The sequence below is a fragment of the Conger conger genome, chromosome 11 (assembly GCF_963514075.1).
Source record: "Conger conger chromosome 11, fConCon1.1, whole genome shotgun sequence".
Classification (NCBI taxonomy): domain Eukaryota; kingdom Metazoa; phylum Chordata; class Actinopteri; order Anguilliformes; family Congridae; genus Conger; species Conger conger.
This window is the reverse complement of record NC_083770.1, coordinates 47,527,967-47,550,590: the sequence shown is the minus strand read 5'-3', so window position 1 is coordinate 47,550,590 and position 22,624 is coordinate 47,527,967. Positions and strand designations below refer to the sequence as shown.

The following is a 22,624-nucleotide window of genomic DNA, read 5'->3' as shown; positions in this document are numbered from 1 at the left end:
GTTCGATCGTCGGTCGAGGGGTTTCCCCGTGGGCGAGCACGCGTGCGTGGCCCTGTTTCGGTCCCGCTTCCCTGGCCTCTCTAGGGCACGGGGGTCATGCTGAGGGAGTCCGTCTGGTGGTCCGGCATGGTCCTCTCAGGCCGCAGAGACACGGCCAGACGCTGCGAAGGACAGGGGCGAGGGGGGGGCGGAACGTTAGACCAAAACACAATGGAGTGATAGAGCAGTATAGATGGATAGATGGGATGCACTGACATAGGACCAAGGCTGGGACTGACTGGCACCTTATGGGGGGGGGGGGGGGGGGGGGGTGATTCCAAGAGCATCTGACTAGGGCCCTCAAAAAAGTAGTAGAACATAGGATAATAACTTTTTATTAATCGGTTATTGAAATGGGCATTAATAGAACATTGTATTCACTGTGTACTAATATGTGTTTCTCTTTTAGTTTTGGGGTGGTGTGATACTGTAATATCACACTGTAGTACCCGAGGGTCGTGTCTGTGATGCCAGATGTATACGGTTAAATTCCCTTGAGGACGTAAACTCTAGAACCATTTGTGCAAATGTTCCCAGGTGCAAAGGTCAGCAACATATGAGGTCAGATTTAGGTCAGCAACGTATAAGCACTGAAAGAGGGCGGCCTGTAGCGTAGTGGTTAAGGTACATGACTGGGACCCGCCCGGTTGGTGGTTCGAATCCTCACAATAAGATCCGCACAGCCGTTGGGCCCTTGAGCAAGGCCCTTATCCCTGCATTGCTCCAGGGGAGGATTGTCTGCTGCTCAATCTTGCCAAATGCCATTAATGTAATGTAATGGAAAAGATGCTCCCACATAGGCTTAACAGTTGTACAAATACATTAAACTGGTGATTCAAATGCACACACGCAAGGGTGTAGTCCTTGTAGCGCAATTCTAAAATGGTATATTTGTGTTGGAATAACTGACCTGCTTGAGGGATCCAGGGGTCCAGACCAGCTTGTACACCATATATATGGGAATCCACATGAAGGAAGAGGCACCAATGAAGTATCCCACAATGATGGTCCAGTCTGGGTACTTGTAGTCAAACAGCGTGAGGGGAGCCTGGTTCAGCAGAGAGCTCGCTATGATGTACTGGGGAGAGACATGGACAGTTTAGAGAAAATCATGGTCCTTGAGGGTTGAGAACTGCTGGTTTTCCACACTCCCTTTACCTGGGAGTCAGGTGTGAAGACAGTCTGGCCAGTCATTAGCACTAATTGTTCAGCTAATTATCTGGGAGAAAAGAAAACCAGGCCCACATTTGGATTCGAGGTCCAGATTTGATGATTACCGTTTTAGAGCAAACTCCAGTCTTGGAGGGCCGCAGTGTCCACTGGTTTTTGGTGTGTTTCAGCACGAGAGCTACATTTCTAAGTCTTTCATTGGCTAAAGAGTCCACACACCTTGTTCTCAAGGCCTTAATTGGCTGCTAATTGAAAGAAAACTACAAATACCAGCAGACACTGCAGCCTACCAGGACTAGAGTTTTTAGAGGAACGCATGCTTTTTTAAAAACTTTTTAAAGCAGGGCTGCCCAACCCTGTTCCCAGAGATCTACTATCCTCTATGGTTTCACTCCAAACCTAGCAAACCATGGCTCATTCAACAGCTAGAGATCTCGCCGAGCTGCTAATTGGTAGAATCAGGTGTGTCAAATTAGGTTTGAAATGAAAACCTTCAGGAAGGATCTCCAGGAACAGGGTTGGGCCGCCCTGCTTTAAGGCAAGATCAGAAATATGTGATTAGAATGTTAGTCTTAATTGAACACTGACTTATTATTCTGAAAACAAACAACATTCCAAGTCCAACTGTGGACCTTTGCTGGCCAGAAAGCCCTTTAATACAAGCAGGTGGCGGGGGAGATTATCTGCACTCTCGTGTTAGGATGACAGATTGATCAAATTATCCATGACCTCACAGGGAAGCCCGGGTGACCCACAATGAGGTGAGTAACCATCCTTCCCAGTGCTCTTCCAGTATGGCTATTTCGATAAACACAGCTCCCTCTTTGGAGAAAGTACAGGAGAATTCAATTTTGTTCTCTTCCCCGAGACACAGTACATATCTGAGAAGGATTCTCTTTCAAAATTGCACGGATTCAAAAGACTTTGTAGTGCAATGACGACTATTTTCCCCCTGATGTCCACTTTTTTACGTGACCTAGGGGGGGGATGAGAACGGCGACGGTCTATCTCTGTGGAGGAAAGAAAAACGAGTGAAAGCTATAAGTACGAGGGTGAGCGGGAGATTGGTAAATGTCAGCGCTTTGAGGTGGGAGAGATCGGCGAGATTAGGGCAGATGTATGCAGAGGAGTAGAGGCAGCGGTATTAAGTTATGCAGGTGAATGGAATTGACATTTGCGGAGTGGATTTATGGGGTGGAGATCCGAAATGAGGGCAATTAGGGGGGGGGGGGGGGGGTTGGCTGTAGACTTGTGTATCTATAACCAGGGTTACAAGGGGGGGGGGGGTCTGTTGTCCTCAATAGACGTTACTAATGTTACTAACTGGCTACTTACTTGGTACAGTTGGTACAATTTCTGTTCTTTTGGCTATGGAGTCCAGCACATTGGACTTTACATGAAATGATGTGAGGCTAAAGTGCTGACAGTCCTCTTTAATTTGAGGGTATTTACATCGATATTGATTGATGCATGTAGGAATCACATCCCTTTTTATATATGGTCCACCCCCCGCCCCATTTTAGGGGACTAAATGTAATTTGACAGTTGGCGTCTCAGCTGCTTCCAGTCAGGTGTATTCAATCGCAAGGTATAAGAAAGCTTCCAGTGTCTCGTTTTCTACACCAGCAACAACATCCTGTCCATGCAGTGGCTTCAGTTATGTCTAACAATGACTAAAAACACCAGGTCCAGCAGCCTTTGGGTGGGATCCCACCTCTATCAAAATGAGTTCAGAGCAATGAGCGAAGTTGACTTGAATTATACATTGGCATTGCATTACAATATTATGTTATCACAGGTGAGCATCATTCCTCTATTTGTATAACAATACCATATGAAGGCAAGGTTTACCTCAGCAGTCATTACATATACACTGACAATTCCACATACACTGCAAAAAAGTCAATCCTAACACACATTTTAGTGTTATTTAGTGTTAGTGAATACTTTTTTGGCAAAAAAGACTTGCAAAAATATTACAAATGAGGTGAGACAGTTTCACTAATTTCCCGATGTTTCTGTGGGGTGAAATAATTTCACTTGTCAAGTAGCTTGAAACTATTTTCTACTTCAGAGTAAAAAAGGTTCACGTGCGTTTAGACAGACTCTTTTTTTTTTTTTGCAGTGTTAGAGGGGTTATGGTACTTAGTGAACACAAAGCCTGCGGTGACAGAGCCACATGAGACGTGCACTCTGCCACCCTAGCAATTAAACGAAAGTGCATGTTCAACTGATCCGTGTTAATCAACCCATATCAATTAATCTGGTCCGCAATGGGTCCATTGATCCACAGTTAATCAGACGGCAAGGTGGGGGATTTACTCAACTCTACACTTAGGGACAGGAGGGGGACGCCTTTCAGTAATACCCTCTGACGTGCTGTGCAGAATTTGGGGTGATACCTAAGTCCCAACAGATGGTTAACACTGCTAAATAAAATTGTATCCTGCTACCCGCCCTTTTCACATATGGGATGGATTGGCAACATCAGTTGTGTTCCCTGCAAAAAAAAAAAGGTTTTAAAAAAATAAAAGAAAGGTTGGTAGCTGGTTGACCAGTTCACACCAGCTCCATACTCAACATGGTTTGACCATGGTTTTGAAACAGCTGGTAGCTGGCAACTTCAAGCTGGTCATAGCTGGATTTTACACCAGGGTTGATTTGATATAAAGAGACTACTGTGTTGCATTAAATAATGAATAAAAAAGTAGTGAACTATCTCCTCACTTACAGCTAGAAATGCAGGGCTGATGGCCACCCAGCACACTTTCCAGAAGATTCCAGGAGTGTAGCCCAGCATGGATTTGATATCATTGGAGAATCTGTTGATGCCTGAGAAAGAAACAAGTGAAAGATAGTGAGCAGAAATACCAGCCCTGACAGTTCAGATTCTCAGTCAACAATTCTATCAAACCATCGCATCACAGAATGTTTAGGAAACAGACCAATAACTCCAGAGTACACTATCAGAAAAACAATTATTTTCCAAAAGGAACCTTGGAATTCCTTAGAAGAACTATATCTCGTTAAAAGATTATTTGTTGGCCAAAATAATTATCTGTCTGGGAGCTTTCACACTTCACACCTATAATAGAGGGTTCCATAAAGAGATAAAAAGGGTTTGTCTGTGGAGACAAAGGGGACTGCCCCACCTTACATACAATCCTTGATCACTCCCTGCTCCCCAGCTAGACCACTCCGGTCTGCCAGCTCTGGTCGCCTTACGGTTCCCTCTCTACGAGCACCTGGCGGTGGAGCTGTACGTTCACGCCTGTTTTCCGTTCTGGTTCCTCAGTGGTGGAATGACTTGCCTACCACTGTCAGGACAGCAGAATCCCTCCCCCTATTTTGACACAGACTAAAAACACACCTTTTCAAACTCAACTATAGTCCTCCCTCCTGATTTCCCCCGCCCCCCTTTCTGATATCCCTATCCCTCTTGTCTAACCCCCCCCAAAAAAAAAAAGAGATTGCACTTATGATGACTATATGTTTAGAACAGCATTCCATGTGTATTTTCCTAGTTACGGATGTGATGCTTTGACTTGTGGAAGAAGCACTTGTAAGTCACTTTGGATTAAAAGCGTCTGCCAAATGACTCGAATGTAAATGTAAATGAGACCAGCCAAAGGTCCCTTGTTTATGAGAGCGTGATCCTGCGGTTAATACCGATCGCACGTCTCATGCATTGAGGTGGAAATACCGTAGAACCAGGAAACGGCAATGGCCTCCAGCAAGCCAACCGCAATGATGGAACAGCTCACGCCAAATTCTTCCAAGAGTTTGACCACATAGGCTCCTCCCTGAAAAGGAAGGAATTAGTCGCTGATTTTTAATCTTTCCACAGTCTCGTACACTACCATTGAGAAGTTTCTTTTTCTGTGTTTTCTGATTTCATATTTTATTTTCTCTGTTTGTAATCAAAAAAATTAATACACTTTGATGAAAGAGCTTTTATCAAAGTTTATTTTTTATACATTTTGGTTTCACCATATAGTAATTACAGAACTTTCTGTCTGCAGTTTGCACATATCCCGTTTCAATGTTTGAGACAAATTAACATAATGTCAAATAAAAGAGACATGTTTTGTATTTGGTTGTATATCCTTTGCATGCCATGACTTCCTGACGTATGTGACCCATCAACATCAGAGTCTGGATATATTATTTTCAGGTTGTCCTACAAGTGATGCTATAACTCTTTGCATTTGAATGGATCTCTATGGGAATTGGTGGGTGGGACTCGATTCAGCTGTAAATTATGCTGATACTATATGGAACAGATTTGTTTGGGTAAATGGTTTAGGGTCCTAGGTATCAAATGAGCCCCAAACCACTGTGCTGCTGTGCTAGATACTACAAGAATTGTTTATCCTGAATATTTCCAACAGGAAAATTTGGCAGGAGAAACAATTCTTATAGTATCTACTGCATATCCGACAGCAGCATGATGGTTTTGGACCCTTGATGACTTAATGCCATTTAGCCAACAAATGTGTTCCATACTGTATCAGTATAATTTACAGCTCCACCCAACTGCAAGGTTTTCAGCCCGTCAACAATACTCCTTGCTGAAAAAACAGCTCAAGCTAGATTGGTTGACCAGTGCAGACCAGCTCCCTCCTTGACATGGTTTGACAGCAGCTCAAGCTATGTTTTGAAACAGCTGGTAGCTGGTTGACCAGACAAGCTACCTGTGGCACTAGCTGGTTGACCAGCTCATACCCAGCTAGGCCAGCTTCATGATCAGCTTGGCCATGCTTGCTGACCAGCTCTTACCCAGCTAAGCCAGCTTCATGACCAGCTTGGCCATGCTGGTTGACCAGCTCATACCCAGCTAGACCAGCTTCATGACCTGCTTAGCCAGCTCAATTTTACAGCAGGGCTATCAAACCCATGCATCAGTGAAATAGTCTAATAACTCACGTTTGTGAGGGTGCTGAGGGAACCCAGGAAGCAGACGGAGACCAGGCCCAGAACGAAGAGCTCCCTGCGCTGGGACAGGTAATCCGGGTACTCATCCATCACAGCAGTGATGATGGCCTCCAGACCTCCGAACTGCAGGTACAGGGAGTCACTGACCTTCCCACAATGCCACAGTCACAACAGGACAACACAGTGTACAGCAGGGGTTGCACGACCAGGGCCGATCCGTTTTCGGGATTTTGTGCCAACTTCTGGTCTTCATTATTTAATTGATTCAATAATATCTTATCTGACGTGTGTGTGAGTAGTGTGACTGCAAGTGTATCCTAATGATTTTACTGTGCTCAAGTACAGGCTTGAACCAGAGTCATTTATAGAGCTGTCAGCAAACTTAAAAAAAAAAAAACAAAAGCCAAGTTTGGCCGGCTCTCGTGGAGCGGCATAATTGGCTCGCTGCTCCAGAGGGAGGGACTTGGCAGGGTTAGAGGATCGCCGCACAATAAAGCACCTTGGGCACCTTGGGCACCTTGGAATCACGGTCACGAGCATGAGATGAGACGGCTTGAAGAAGGCGTGTTGCTCTCCTTAGGGCCACCGAGGGGTGTGAGTGGTGTATCTAACACTAACTCTAATTGGATTAGATGGGGTACAATTGGCTACCAAATTGGGAGAAAAAGGGAAAAATACGAAAAAAACGGGGAGGCGAGTGGAGAGTCGGACAAACCGCCGGGGTCACAACCCCTCTTGCTCACCGTGCTGTCCAGGCCGAGTGTGATCATCATCACGAAGAAGATGATGGCGAAAAAGGTGGAGCCCACCATGTTTGCAATGGCTTCTGGGTAGGTGATGAAAAGCAGACTGGGTCCTGGAAGCAGCAGTAGATGTTGAATGAGCACAGACCAGCAATGCCAAGCGGATATTTTACACACTACGTTCACATTGAAGGAGAAATGGATTCTGGGAAAAATGCCATACTGCCGGTACAATCACCCGTTGCTACACCAGAAAAATCAATTATTTAGAGATCATTCTGTCTAATATCTAGTGAAATGAATTTGCTATTGAATGAGAATTGAGACAAAAATCTGACTCATGTCTGGACATTCATGCCTAGAATAAGCTCCCTTTTGCAAACAAGTTATTGATGAGCACATTCGTGTCTTTTACATCAACTAGCGTTTGCCATCTTGACATTTTTGGCAGAGACAGTAGCGCATTCGGGGGAGAACACAGATTAAAAAGACAGGCACCTTTGTCCCTGGCCACATCCTCTACGTCCACGTTCCTCTTCTCAGCCATGTATCCCAGCACGGTGAAGATGACGAATCCGGACACAAAGCTGGTCAGGCAGTTCACCAGACTGGTCACGATGGCATCGCTGTCACGCAGACACGGAGAAACGCAGATACGGTCATTTATCGTGAACGGCCACGCGACCTGTCGATTACACACGGCACGTCCTCATCGCAGCGTTTGTATTTCTGACAATGTGGAGATCATTTTTTTTAACCCTGTGAAGAGTAGGGTTTTTGGAATGATTTTTTGTTTTCTTCAAAATTCAAAGTCATTGTCTTAGAACTCCATTACTGTCAATCGCCAGTAGTGATTCTAATCAGAATTGGAGTGTTCAGCTGAGAACATTTTAATCACATATTTGGGTCAAAGCGACCGTTGGAACCGTTGATAGGAATTCCCTATGCTCCTTGTGAGCTGTCACTTCCACTGTCGCCGTAGATGAAGCCTGGGGTCTCAAAGTACTCGAGAGGTTCGACTGGATGAAGACATTATCGAGTGTTCCTGGTGGGGGCTAATTCTTTAGCTTCTTCCTTCGCCTTTGCCGTTTGATAAGCTTCTCCATGAGTACTGACCCCGCGGCAATTAGATTAACGACAGACGTGGGTACACACACATACACACACACACACACACATAATCTTACAGGGGCTTACAATTCAATTTATCCCACCGAAGATCCTGCTGTACATTTGTTTCCCACTAGACTGGCACCTTGCTCAAGTTTAAAATTGATTTTCCAAATTGATAAAACTTTTTTTGCTGCAGTTCATCCACCATCCATGCCAACTACTGCCATTTTAATGGCGTTTCTGCCTTCTCTGGTCACACCACAAGGCTCACTACAGATCAGAGAGAAGTCCTGAGAAATGGGTCTTTCCTGAGACGTGATTAGAGTGAGGCACCTGTGGTCAAAAGAGAATGGGTAGGTGAAGACGGTTGGATCCCAGCACTGCAAGAAAAGCCACTCTTTGTAAGTGTCTTTGTCTTATAATGAGACTTGAAAAAAATTCTTTTTTTTCTTAACTCAAGTAGAAACTATGACCTTGTCTTACCCCCAACGGCAAATCTTGAAATGAATCAAACTGTCTCACCTCATTGACAGTCTTTTTTAAATCTTATTTAGCAGAAAGTAATGGAAATAAGATATTTAAGTCTGAATATAAGACTAAGACACTTGTGAGACTGACTCATTGCCTGGTGTTTGCAGTGGGAGCGCAGCGCTGACCGGTAGCAGTTGTTGGTGAAGGGGTTGTAGCTGGCGAGGGCGAGGAGCACGCCGAACCCGGGGCCCAGCGAGAAGAAGATCTGAGCGGCAGCGTCCACCCACACCTGAAAAAAGGTCAAAGGTCAAAGGTCAGCGGGGTCACCCCCGTCCCCTTTTAATGACACGCGCCGCTAATGGCCACCGGCCGCTCTTCCCACCGAGGCAAAGGGACACTCGAGTGCGTCGTACAACTGTCAGAAATATGCTGAGGAACGGTCTGTAATTGCACAGAGTTCTGTTCTCGGTGGTACCCGTATCTATGGCAGCGAGCTGTAAACGGGTTCCTCGTTTGCAACTATGCACTCATCTCGTGTCTTTATTCTAGGGGCCACTTTTGTTGTTACCGTAGAACCAGAAAGAAGAAGAAAAAAAAAAAAAAAGCTTTTCTGTTTTTGCCACTGAACAAACTTATTTTGGAAAGGAAAAATAAAATACAGTGTTGTGGTAACAGCAGCTGCTATGATGATTAATTAACCAAATAAGGGGGGGGGGGGGTGGTCTTTCTCTCTGAAAATGAAATCCAAGAGCTCTCACGGTGCTGTACTGTGGCTGAGATCTGAAGAGGGATGTGCTGATTATTCCATAACGGAGCGAAAGAGAGACGGCGGGCGCTTTTGTTTGTGGAAATTTCTAACCAAATTAAGCATCTCATTAGCAGCCAGGGCTTTATTTACGCATCTCTTCCTCTCTACGGCTGCGGGCTCCAGCTTGTCGACCGGTCCACCAGCCTTTCTGGGGTGTTGATGGAGGAAACATCCGCAGTCAGCAGGTAAACAACCGAATCCATTTTTAAACTCCCCTCTTTTAAATACTGCAACGAGGGCCAAATTATATCAGCCGGCCTTGACCAAACAAAAGCCCCTCATCTCTCACTGCATGTTTGTGTTTCCCACGTGCCAAGCAAACAAAGTGTTCGGATGCATATGCTTTTTTGTATTTATGAGTAAATATGAATGAGCATTTTTTTTGTATTTCATACAAAAATTTGGCACCTCTTATTTTGTGTGGTTCATACACCATCTCTGTGTCACCTGCATAGTAACCCACTCCTCCACTATTTTGATTGCAGTTTTTACATACAGTTATTTACTGGTAGTTTGGAAGCAGATACATCTTAGCGTGTTTGCCCACAGACAGAACTCCCGCTGGTCTTAAATGTAGGTGTGTATGTGGGGGTGTAACAGGGTGGTGTGTATGTGGGGGTGTAACAGGGTGGTGTGTATGTGGGGGTGTAACAGGGTGGTGTGTATGTGGGGGTGTAACAGGGTGGTGTGTGTGTGGGGGTGTGATGTGTGTGTGGGGGTGTAACAGGGTGGTGTGTGTGTGGGGGTGTGATGTGTGTGTGGGGGTGTAACAGGGTGGTGTGTATGTGGAGGTGTAACAGGGTGGTGTGTATGTGGGGGTGTAACAGGGTGGTGTGTATGTGGGGGTGTAACAGGGTGGTGTGTATGTGGAGGTGTAACAGGGTGGTGTGTATGTGGGGGTGTAACAGGGTGGTGTGTATGTGGGGGTGTAACAGGGTGGTGTGTATGTGGAGGTGTAACAGGGTGATGTGTGTGTGGAGGTGTAACAGGGTGGTGTGTATGTGGAGGTGTAACAGGGTGGTGTGTATGTGGAGGTGTAACAGGGTGGTGTGTATGTGGGGGTGTAACAGGGTGGTGTGTATGTGGAGGTGTAACAGGGTGGTGTGTGTGTGGGGGTGTAACGGGGTGGTGTGTGTGTGGGGGTGTAACAGGGTGATGTGTATGTGGGGGTGTGATGTGTGTGTGGGGGTGTAACAGGGTGGTGTGTATGTGGAGGTGTAACAGGGTGGTGTGTATGTGGGGGTGTAACAGGGTGGTGTGTATGTGGAGGTGTAACAGGGTGGTGTGTATGTGGGGGTGTAACAGGGTGGTGTGTATGTGGGGGTGTAACGGGGTGGTGTGTATGTGGGGGTGTGATGTGTGTGTGGGGGTGTAACAGGGTGGTGTGTGTGTGGGGGTGTAACGGGGTGGTGTGTATGTGGGGGTGTGATGTGTGTGTGGAGGTGTAACAGGGTGGTGTGTGTGTGGGGGTGTAACAGGGTGGTGTGTATGTGGAGGTGTAACAGGGTGGTGTGTATGTGGGGGTGTAACAGGGTGGTGTGTATGTGGGGGTGTAACGGGGTGGTGTGTATGTGGGGGTGTAACAGGGTGATGTGTATGTGGGGGTGTGATGTGTGTGTGGGGGTGTAACAGGGTGGTGTGTGTGTGGGGGTGTAACGGGGTGGTGTGTATGTGGGGGTGTAACAGGGTGGTGTGTATGTGGGGGTGTAACAGGGTGATGTGTATGTGGGGGTGTGATGTGTGTGTGGGGGTGTGATGTGTGTGTGGGGGTGTAACAGGGTGATGTGTATGTGGGGGTGTGATGTGTGTGTGGGGGTGTAACGGGGTGATGTGTGTGTGGGGGTGTGGTGTGTATGTGGGGGTGTAACGGGGTGATGTGTGTGTGGGGGTGTGGTGTGTATGTGGGGGTGTGATGTGTGTGTGAGGGTGTAACGGGGTGGTGTGTGTGTGGGGGTGTAACAGGGTGATGTTTATGTGGGGGTGTAACAGGGTGGTGTGTGTGTGGGGGTGTAACAGGGTGGTGTGTGTGTGGGGGTGTAACGGGGTGATGTGTGTGTGGGGGTGTGATGTGTATGTGGGGGTGTGATGTGTGTGTGAGGGTGTAACAGGGTGGTGTGTGTGTGGGGGTGTAACAGGGTGATGTTTATGTGGGGGTGTAACAGGGTGGTGTGTGTGTGGGAGTGTAACGGGGTGATGTGTGTGTGGGGGTGTAACAGGGTGGTGTGTGTGTGGGGGTGTAACGGGGTGATGTGTGTGTGGGGGTGTGATGTGTATGTGGGGGTGTGATGTGTGTGTGAGGGTGTAACGGGGTGGTGTGTGTGTGGGGGTGTAACAGGGTGATGTTTATGTGGGGGTGTAACAGGGTGGTGTGTGTGTGGGGGTGTAACAGGGTGGTGTGTGTGTGGGGGTGTAACAGGGTGGTGTGTGTGTGGGGGTGTAACGGGGTGATGTGTGTGTGGGGGTGTGATATGTATGTGGGGGTGTGATGTGTGTGTGAGGGTGTAACGGGGTGGTGTGTGTGTGGGGGTGTAACAGGGTGATGTTTATGTGGGGGTGTAACAGGGTGGTGTGTGTGTGGGGGTGTAACAGGGTGGTGTGTGTGTGGGGGTGTAACGGGGTGATTTTTGATCGGATTCCAGGTGTCACTCACACTGGTCTCCAGGAGCTTCTCCCATTTTGGCTTCAGGTAGAAGGCCACGCCCCGCCACGCCCCCGGGAGGGTGGCCCCGCGGATCAGCAGGATGAAGAGGACCACGTACGGAAGCGTGGCGGTAACCCACACCACCTGACCGGGGTGGAAAAACATGTTATTCACCCGAATTTAGCAGGCAGTCTTATCCAGTGCAACTCACTACAACTTTTTGTATTTTATATCACATCAATTGATACAGCTGGATACACACTGGAACTATTTGGGTTAAGCACTTTGATGCAAAGGCAGAATCGAGGCTACAACCTTTATATACCAGTTCCCGAACCATAATTCTACAACTCCCACCCTGCTACTGAATGCTTACATTGAGAACTGGTCAATCCTGACTGATCCCCCAAAGAAGGACAAGTCCCATTCAAGCCATCTTAACCAGTTCCACTCAAAGGTCGAGGTTCAGTAACCCCTTTTTTCTGTCTCTATCAGGTGTTTCTACCACTCTTTTTCTGTCTTTTGAAGCACCTGGGCAGCTTCCCAGGACTGGAAAATGACTAGATCCAACTGCATTACATGTGTGGGTGAGACTGCAGTCACCACATTCAGTGGAGGTGTCACCAACATTTTTACATTATTGGCATTTGGCAGACACTCTTATCCAGAGCGATGTACAGTTGATTAGACTAAGCAGGAGACAATCCTCCCCTTGAGCCTTGCTCAAGGGCCCAATGGCTGTGCGGATCTTATTGTGGCTACACGATTGAACCACCGACCTTGCGGGTCCCAGTCATGCACCTTAACCACTACGCTACAGGCCGCCCCTACCGACAAGGCATTCAGGTGAAAACCCGGCCGACTAGGACTTAGCCAGGCTATATCCATCCAGGTAACACCTGAGCTATATAACCTAGTCAATTTATGTAATAATGTCTCTCAGCCTAGGTATAGATAATGGCTTTCCCTCGCTGGGCACTCCCTCTAGTCACTTACACGAACAAGGGCAGATATCTGACATTAGTCCCATACGTTGCCTTCTCATGAAGGCAAAACATCACCATTAATGGTACAATAGGTCATCTCGGACTTCTAATGGTCAAGAGAGAAATAGCAGCAACAAACACGCTCAAACACAACACTGTTTATCCCTCCCCCTTCTCTGTGAACGCGCTGATGTTGAAACGCCATTGGCTGTGGCAATTAGAACCAATTTTCAACCAATGAGCTTGAATTATTGTACAGCTATACAATGTTTTGGTACAGAGTGTCGGGCTGTCAACTGCATATTTTGAAACCAGAATTAAAGGACTATAAACACAGGCAGGGGGTGAGTCAACATGTCAGTGAGCCTTTTTCAATGATAGGAAGGGATTTACAATGTTTTTGTAACAATGTTTTAACACCAAAATATTGCCTATTGTACCTTTAACCTACTTTTTGCCAGGGAGTGGCATCTATTTCAATAAAATTGTTCATTTTTAACTGATAATATTTATTGCATATTTATTTGACACTATTTTCGTCATTGTGCACTACAGTAGCTCTCTGTATGAAATGGACAACAGCCTAATTTTATTTGACTGGCATTCAGTCAAATAAAAGAAAGACATGATTATCTAAATAGGCTGGTTAAACAGACTGCATGAATGCCAAAGGGGCTGATGTAACATGTTGTTGTATAGAGTTGTATCAGGCGCAGGAATTTGCACAAAGCTTTCAGGATATTTACAAGAGGTGAAAATGTAAGCACTCTGGCAGGCTGAATCAATAGAACTGCAAGGTGGTCTGGCTCCAATAAAAATAGCTTTTTTTTCTTCCTCCATCCATCCATCCATCGTCACCCGCTTATCCGGAGTCGGGTCGCGGGGGCAGTAGGCAAAGCCGGGTATTCCAGGCGTCCCTCTCCCCAGCAACGCATTCTAGCTCCTCCTGGGGGATCCCGAGGCGTTCCCTGGCCAGGAGAGATATATAATCTCTCCAGCGGGCTCTGGGTCTCCCTCGGGGTCTCCGCCCAGTTGGACGAGCCCGGAAAACCTCCAAAGGGAGGCGCCCGGGAGGCATCCTGATGAGATGCCCGAACCACCTCAATTGGCTCCTTTCGATGCGAAGGAGCAGCGGCTCTACTCCGAGCTCCCTCCGGATGTCCGAGCTCCTCACCCTATCTCTAAGGCTGAGCCCGGCCACCCTACGGAGGAAGCTCATTTCGGCCGCTTGTATACGCGATCTCGTTCTTTCGGTCACTACCCAAAGCTCGTGACCATAGGTGAGGGTTGGGACGTAGATCGACCAGTAAATCGAGAGCTTCGCCTTCCGGCTCAGCTCCTTCTTCACCACAACGGTCCGGTGCAACGCCCGCATTACTGCTGACGCTGCACCGATCCGCCTGTCGATCTCACGCTCCCTTCTACCCTCACTCGTGAACAAGACCCCGAGATACTTGAACTCCTTCACTTGGGGCAAAGACTCGTTCCCAACCCGGAGGGAGCAATCCACCGTTTTCCGGCAGAGAACCATGGCCTCGGACTTGGAGGTGCTGACTCTCATCCCGGCCGCTTCACACTCGGCTGCAAACCGCTCCAGTGCGTGCTGAAGGTCATGGTCCGATGAAGCCAGCAGAACCACATCATCCGCAAAAAGCAGAGATGCGATTCTGAGGTCACCAAACCGGACACTCTCCTCACCTCGGCTGCGCCTTGAGATCCTGTCCATGAATACCACAAACAGGACCGGTGACAAGGGGCAACCTTGGCGGAGTCCAACACCCACCGGAAACGTGCTTGACTTTGTGCCGAGAATGCGGACACAGCTCTCACTTTGGTTATACAGGGACCTGATGGCTCGTAACAACGGCCCTGGTACCCCATACTCCCGCAGTACACCCCACAGGGTTCCCCGGGGGACACGGTCGAAAGCCTTCTCCAAGTCCACAAAGCACATGTGGACTGGATGGGCAAACTCCCATGACCCCGCCAGCAACCCTGCCAAGGTAAAGAGCTGGTCCACTGTTCCACGGCCAGGACGGAAGCCACATTGCTCCTCCTGAATCCGAGGTTCGACCGTCGGTCGGAGCCTCCTTTCCAGTACCCTAGAGTAAGCTTTCCCAGGGAGGCTGAGGAGTGTGATACCCCGGTAATTGGAGCACACCCTCCGGTCCCCCTTCTTGAAAATGGGGACCACCACCCCGGTCTGCCACTCTACAGGTACTGTCCCCGATCTCCACGCGACACTGAAGAGGCGTGTCAGCCAAGACAGCCCAACAATGTCCAGAGCCTTCAGCATCTCAGGGCAAATCTCATCTACACCCGGCGACTTGCCACTGAGGAGCTTTTTGACTACCTCAGCAACTTCCGCCAGGGATATAGGTGCAGATTCCCCCGAGTCTTCAGGCTCTGCCTCTTCCACAGAGGACGTGTTGTTCGGGTTCAGGAGCTCCTCGAAGTGCTCTTTCCACCGCCCGACAATATCCCCAGTCCGGGTCAGCAGTTCTCCTCCCCTGCTGAAAACAGCCTGAGACAAGCCCTGCTTTCCCTTTCTGAGTCGTCGGATGGTTTGCCAGAACTTCCTCGAGGCCAACCGAAAGTCCTTCTCCATAGCCTCCCCGAACTCCTCCCATACCCGGGTTTTTGCTTCAGCGACTGCCGAAGCTGCAGCCCTTCTGGCCACCCGGTACCTGTCTGCTGCTTCAGGGGACCCCCGGGCCAGCCAAGCCCGAAAGGCCTCCTTCTTCAGCTTGACGGCCTCCCTCACCGCTGGTGTCCACCAGCGGGTTCTTGGGTTGCCGCCCCGACAGGCACCAATGACCCTCTGGCCACAGCTCCTGCTTGCCGCCTCTGCAATGGAGGCTTTGAACATGGCCCACTCGGACTCCATGTCCCCAGCTTCCCCCGGGATGCGTGAGAAGTTCTTCCGGAGGTGTGAGTTGAAGACCTCGCGAACAGGGGCCTCCGCCAGACGTTCCCAGTTCACCCTCACTACACGTTTGGGTTTACCGGGTCTGTCAGGCAGCCTCCCCGGCCACTTGATCCAACTCACCACCAGGTGGTGATCAGTTGACAGCTCTGCTCCTCTCTTCACCCGAGTGTCCAAGACATACGGCCGCAGGTCTGATGATACGACCACAAAGTCGATCATCGATCTTTGGCCTAAGGTGCTCTGGTACCAAGTACACTTATGAGCTACCCTATGCTTGAACATGGTGTTTGTTATCGACAATCCATGGCCAGCACAGAAGTCCAATAACAAAACACCGCTTGGGTTCAGATCAGGCAGACCGTTCCTCCCAATCACCCCCCTCCAGGTTTCTCCGTCATTGCCCACGTGAGCGTTGAAGTCGCCCAGCAGAACTATGGAGTCTCCGGGTGGCACCCTTTCCAGGATGCCACCCAGTGACTCCAAGAAGGCCGGATACTCTGAACTGCCATTTGGTGCATACGCACAAATGACAGTCAGAGCCTTCCCCCCAGCGACACGTAGTCGCAGAGAAGCGACCCTCTCGTTCCCCGGGTGGAACTCCAACACAGTGGCGCTCAGCCGGTGGCTTGTGAGTATCCCCACACCCGCCCGGCGCCTCTCACCTTGAGCAACTCCAGAAAAGAACAGAGTCCAGCCCCTCTCCAGGAGTTTGGTTCCGGAACCAGTACTGTGCGTGGAGGTGAGCCCAACTATATCTAGTTGGTACCGCTCTGCCTCCCGCACTAGCTCCGGTTCCTTCCCCACCAGAGAGGTGACGTTCCACGTCCCCAGAACCAGTCTGCGATGCCGAGGATCAGCACGCCCGGATCCCCGCCTTTGCCTACTGCCCGTTGGGCAAAGCACCCGACTCCGATGCCGACCCCTGCAGGTGGTGAGCCCACAGGGCGGCGACCCCACGTGACCAGTTCGGGCTGTGCCCGGCCGGGCCCCATGGGATAAGGCCCGGCCACCAGACGCTCGCCGACGAGCTCCCCTCCCGGGTCTGGCTCCAGCAGGGGGCCCCGGTTTCCCTTTTCCGGGCGAGGTAACTGGGTCTTTGTGTGGCCGTGTCATGGGAGTCTTTGAATCGCTCTTAGTCCGGCCCCTCCCCCGGGACCAATTTGCCTTGGGAGACCCTACTGGGGGCTAACAGTGCCCCCGACAACCTAGCTCCCAGGATCACCGGGACACACAAACCCCTCCACCACGTTAAGGTGGCGATTCCTCGGAGGGGAGGTTCTTCCTGTGAACACATTTTCTTTTTCATTTGCTTCAGCGTGAAATAAGATCTCTAAGATCTCTTGGCAGTTATATTAAATCACTTATAGGCCTAATATGCAAACGATTAGAGCAATTTAGCAGCTCAAAAAGATTTTCACTTCCACTTTTCCTGTATTTATACGCTTATCTAAAGTGACAGTATTAAGAGTGATCAATAGGCATCTCACTCCAGATATCAGAAATTGAGCCATTTTCTTGTTAGGAGCGTTTTGGATCAGAGCCATACCTTCCCAGATGTCTTCACTCCCTTCCAGAGGCTAAAGTACACGACGGTGAAGATGAGGAAGAGGCAAAGCATCAGCTGCCATCGAACGCCTCCGACATTACCGAGCCCGGAGGACTTGTGAATCTCCAGGACATTCCTCCTGGTGTGGAGAGACGGTAGATGCTTTTTTTTAATAGAGGCATTACTTTCCACACAGTGCCATTAAATGGTAAATGGCCAGCATTTATATAGCGCCTTTATCCAAAGCACTGTACAATTGATGCTTCTCATTCGCCCGTTCATACACACACACACTCACACTCACACACCAATGCCGATTGGCTGCCATGCAAGGCACCAACCAGCTCGTCAAGAGCATTTGGGAGTTAGGCGTCTTGCTCAGGGACACTTCGACACACCCTGGGCGGGATCGAACCGGCAACCCTCCGACTGTCAGACGACTGCTCTTACCGCCTGAGCATTAGGTACAATAGGTCTTCTAATGCCATTTCTCTTTGGACCAAGCACAGGCAACCACTGGAAAGGAGACCGGCGAAGGTGGATGCATTTATGGAAGAGGTATATGAACTGAAGTGAGGCAGCTTGCAAAACTTTTCAATGAGTGGCTGTGTCGAGAGGGAAAAACAAAGGGGTAAAGGCACTGTTTCTGCGGGTGTTTAGCCATGGAGCAACGGCTCCCGCCCAGGTCGCCTGCAGACAGACACACGAGGCATTATCTCGGGTCGTCATATCCCCCAGAACCCCGTCCGCCACTTACGTGCACTTACGTGTAAAACTCTTCGGCCGGGGACCTGGAGTAGTTGGTCCAGGTGACGTTGTTCTTGCCGAAGTAGTTGGTGCAGTTGAGCGTGTTCCACGGGTTGTCGCAGTTGGTCCAGGGCAGCGTCGTGGTGAACGAGGAGTAGAAGTAGTACAGGGCCCAGGCGATGATGGTGTTGTAGTAGAAGGACACGTACAGGGCCGTGATGCAGATGGCGAACCCTATCCCTGGAGGAAATCACAGAAAAAGCAAACAGACGGCCTTTGAGGGCTGGTTGTGTGGACCTCCTCACCTTGAGTTTGGAGTGTGCGGGTGGGGCGTGGTGGTGGGGGGTGGGGGGCTTGGGGTTGTGGGTTGTGGGTTGCGGGGGGGTCAGAACACGCAGCCAGGCGACTCCAATGGGTGAGTGGGGGCAGGCGCTGAGCACAGACGTCGCCTGCAGTTACTGGGGGCGTACCTTTGAAGATGGGGCAGATGTGCTTCCAGATGGAGATGGCCCCAGTCCTGTGGAACTGCCCCAGCGCCAGCTCCATGTAGAAGAGTGGCACGCCGCCGAAGATGGCCATCAAAATGTACGGGATGAGAAACGCCCCTGCGGAGAGAGACGGGCAGAAACACCACCGCTCTGAGGGGAACTGCAGGTACCGGCAGGTTCGAATTGACCATCTGACCTTCTGTGGAACTTTCAAAGGGACGGCCGTGGCCAGGAGCGGGCGTGATCACACACCGCACCGACTTACACGGCATCGCTGCTTCACCCATTACTCCTGCAAGCTCTGACAGGGGTCGCAGGCATCCGCGAGGGATGCACGTGCGCTGTTTCTCTTACATCATCACTTAATGAGTAGTTCAGAGCTGGAAACAATGACTGCATGCACTGTAAAAGCCATGAGAGAAGGCTTTCAGTATCTGGCAGATCGTTTGTGTTTTTTTTTTTCGACAGTCAGGGTTTGTGCAGGAAGTCGTGGGCACGTTGCTGAGTGTTTATACTTCGGGATGATGTCAGACCCAAAAGCAAAGTGACATACGTATACACATGTGGAGGATGTGGACTAATGGCCATATTTTCATAAACACAGCACAGTATACATCTATCATGTTCCTGATCCGAAAAAAGAAATGTTCCTTACTTTGGCACTCTGGATTTTAAGAAATATGAATACACAGTTGCTTTCAAGTAGAGATGCGGGTTACTTTGCCAATTTCCCACAGTAACATCAGTAATATTTTATAATTATCTAACATATAAAAATGCATGTTTTTGTTATAGTCATTCTTCAACCTGGCCTGACATCTTAACGAGTGACATATGAAAGCTCTTTGTAAAAGAGAGGATAAATATATTACTTGTCTATTTAACAAATTATTTTGACACTGTTTATTTTGTAAATGGGTGCATTATACGCAGTTTCCGTTCAAATGGAACAGCTTATTAATTGAGAAAGGTTCCAGTTGTTTCATATTTCAGTTCAAGCCAATGTACTTCACGTTCATTTTCGTCTCGTGAATCACATTAATTCTGACAAGGTTTGGCCAATCTTGCAACCTGCGTAAAACAGAACTAGACAAAAAACATCTGCAAAAGGCTCATGTGGATGACCTCAGTTGTTGAAGAAGGGGGTTAAAGGTACATGTATACATCTCGTTCCTAATAATTTTGTAAGTATCTTTACTCTTCTGATTGTGCTCAATTTCTCACGTTATTAAATGTATTTATTGCATTTTAATCAATTTATCCATTAATCCATGTTGCCCAGGAACATGTTTTTTTATTTGCTTCAGTTAGATTATATTGTTTGTTGTTTTAATATGCTAAGGAATAGAGGAGTTTAGTAAAGTAACACAATTACACTTCTACTTTGCCTATATTTACATGGTTATATACAGAAGCATTACCACGGTGATTAACAGGTGGCTCACTCCAGATATCAGACATGGAGCCATGCTCTTATCGGGGAAGTTTTGGACCAGAGCCATACCTTCCCAGATGTCTTCCCTCCCTTCCAGAGGCTAAAGTACACAATGATGGAGATGAGGAACGGGCAGGCATTTCTTTTACATAAATAATGTCAAGGAGATTAAAAAGATACATTAATAAATCAGCTTTCTAATAGTTTTCAATGTATCTTTCCTTTTCTGAATGAGATCGATTGCCCACATATTTTTAATGTATTTATAGAATTTTGTAAGTGAATTAATTTATATATCACATAAAATCTCAGTTTCCTCGAACATTTATGAAGGTTATTGTGGATTTACTCAACATCACACCATGTCGTAGGTGTTCAGATTTGTCATTTTCACTCCTTTTGTTTTCGGTTATGTGAAACGTTTTATGCGCACAGGAATGGAAACCATGTTGACACAATTACAACCAATTCCAAAATCCTGAGGCGACTACCTGGAATCCTTAAATGCGTAAAATCTGTGGAAACTGTTTGACCGAAAATACGGACCGATAAAATATAACTGAACAACCAACGTACTACTAATAATAAGAACAACAATATTTGTTACAATAATTATGGTAATAATAATAATATGTTTGCCTTGATTTTTGCCGATTACTCTTTTTTTCCACATATTAAATACACTATGGTACTCCATGGTAATGCATGTTTTGGCGAAATATTCAGTTGAATCAATAGCTTTATTGGATATATTTTAATTACAGAAATGTAGTATACAAATAAGTTTTATCGTAATTTTTTTCTAATTACAAATCTTTTTTTTAAATCGCTGTTTTTGTTTTGTAACTATATTTCAGCAACATTTCACTGGACAAGCAGCCTAATCCTTGATTTTAAAGAAGTGCTTCTAGTGTAAAATAAAGTGAACATTTGGAACTCGGAATATTTTGCATATGGAGGTAACAATAATCAACATTATTAACCGATTTTCGGTGGTTATGCGTTGAGCTTGTTGCGCGCCAGGTTTAATTCATTACCATGGACAGCTCTGCGTGTGATAAAGTAAATAAGGTCTAAGAATGAAAGCAAGTTGCGATAGTAAACTATAAGTATCTATATAAGCATCGATGACAGCTTAACGGTTAGCCAACAAACAACACATAGATGCTGCGCAGTATGACGTTAAAAAAACATCGCAAATTAATATCTCTACAAGTCAAACAAACCATCTGTCTTTCGGAATTAATACTTACCGCCTCCGTTTTGGTAGCAAATATATGGGAATCTCCAGACATTTCCAAGGTCCACTGCAAAGCCAATGACAGATAAGAGAAAATCTATCTTTTTGCTCCATTTGTCTCTGGATTCCGTCTGAGTGACGACAGGTGCAGGAGTGGTGTTGTAACCGGGGTTAGAGGGGCCTTGGGCGGCGAGGCTCCCCGCGGGAGCCGATTGGTCTTGGTGGGACATGGTTGGCTCACTATTAAAAAGTGAGTCCCCCGTCGATGGAAAGTGAGTGAGTTTGAAGAAATTGACGGGGTGGTGGTTTGGAGGTGGAAAGTATTTTCTTATTATGGGCGATGACAGGTCGAGTAGGAGGAGAAACAGTATCGGCCACTTCTTAACGAGCCTGTCAGAACAAAGTAGATCAACCTCTCACTCTGCAAGCATCAACTACAGTAGGCGACGCTGCGAACTGACCGATGCTACAAGCGAACAGTCGTGATTTTTCGTGAATCTTATCGTTTCTCCGTTTAAAATGGCTTTCCTGATCACAGAGATTGTGCCTTATTGGAGTTGACTGAAGTTCGATGGCATCCAAAAGGCTAGAGCTAAGCGCCATTGCGCACTTTATAGGTAGATGGTCAAATGTGTTTATATGTAGCAAATCACAAATGCAGGACCAAAAGTCTGGCTTGGATTGAAACAAACATCTTTTGACTTGCTACTCAACTGTTTGTTTTTTAATGCAAATACAAATAGGCAAGTTTGGTCTTAGGCAAACTCTGTTTGTTATGAAAATAGTTAGTAATTAACGAATACATTAATGTATTCAATAATAAGCAATGTACTGAATATACATCGACAGATTGCGTTTACAGTTTCAAAATTGACAGTTTTAAACACCACCATATCCATAAAAGACATGTTTTGTATGAACGGGGGAAGTCATGTTTCAAAAAGGTATGCAGAAGTAGCCTATGCAAACGGTTTTTATGAAAAACTTGAATGCACCAAATACTTACAAGGCGGTTGCTGCGAAACTACTTGGATGTGATAAACGTTACTGTACGTTCACGTAACGGTGTGAGCTGTATGTGTTCACTGTACGAAGTTTATGCAGTGTCTTCCAACGTTCCGTTGGAAAACGTCCTGATATCCTCATTTAAATCCATATCCATATTTAATTTAAATCTATTTTAACTGCTGATCAAGTGGCAAAGGTCGCACAATTTGATACGGAGGAAAACAGCCTAAATGACTAGTGCCTCTGTGGCTCCGCTGCAAACCAAGCCAAAAATGCATCTATTTTTAAGAAATATCCCATGATTTCACTCCCCTCCTGACTTGTT

The 22,624-nt window shown here is 47.4% G+C and overlaps 1 protein-coding gene across 1 annotated transcript; it reads right to left on the bottom strand.

The window, feature by feature from the left end:
• On the bottom strand, positions 1-21,521 carry slc6a4b (solute carrier family 6 member 4b). Its single transcript, XM_061261168.1, has 13 exons — positions 21,305-21,521; positions 18,599-18,733; positions 18,149-18,368; positions 17,382-17,520; positions 11,930-12,064; positions 8,657-8,760; positions 7,386-7,513; positions 6,888-7,000; positions 6,136-6,267; positions 4,913-5,012; positions 3,941-4,041; positions 950-1,117; positions 1-161 (listed from the first exon to the last, which is right to left on the bottom strand). The coding sequence occupies exons 1-13, from the start codon at positions 21,519-21,521 to the stop codon at positions 81-83; spliced, it is 1,773 nt and encodes a 590-aa protein (XP_061117152.1). The 3' UTR covers positions 1-80.
• Positions 21,522-22,624: the final 1,103 nt, after the last annotated feature.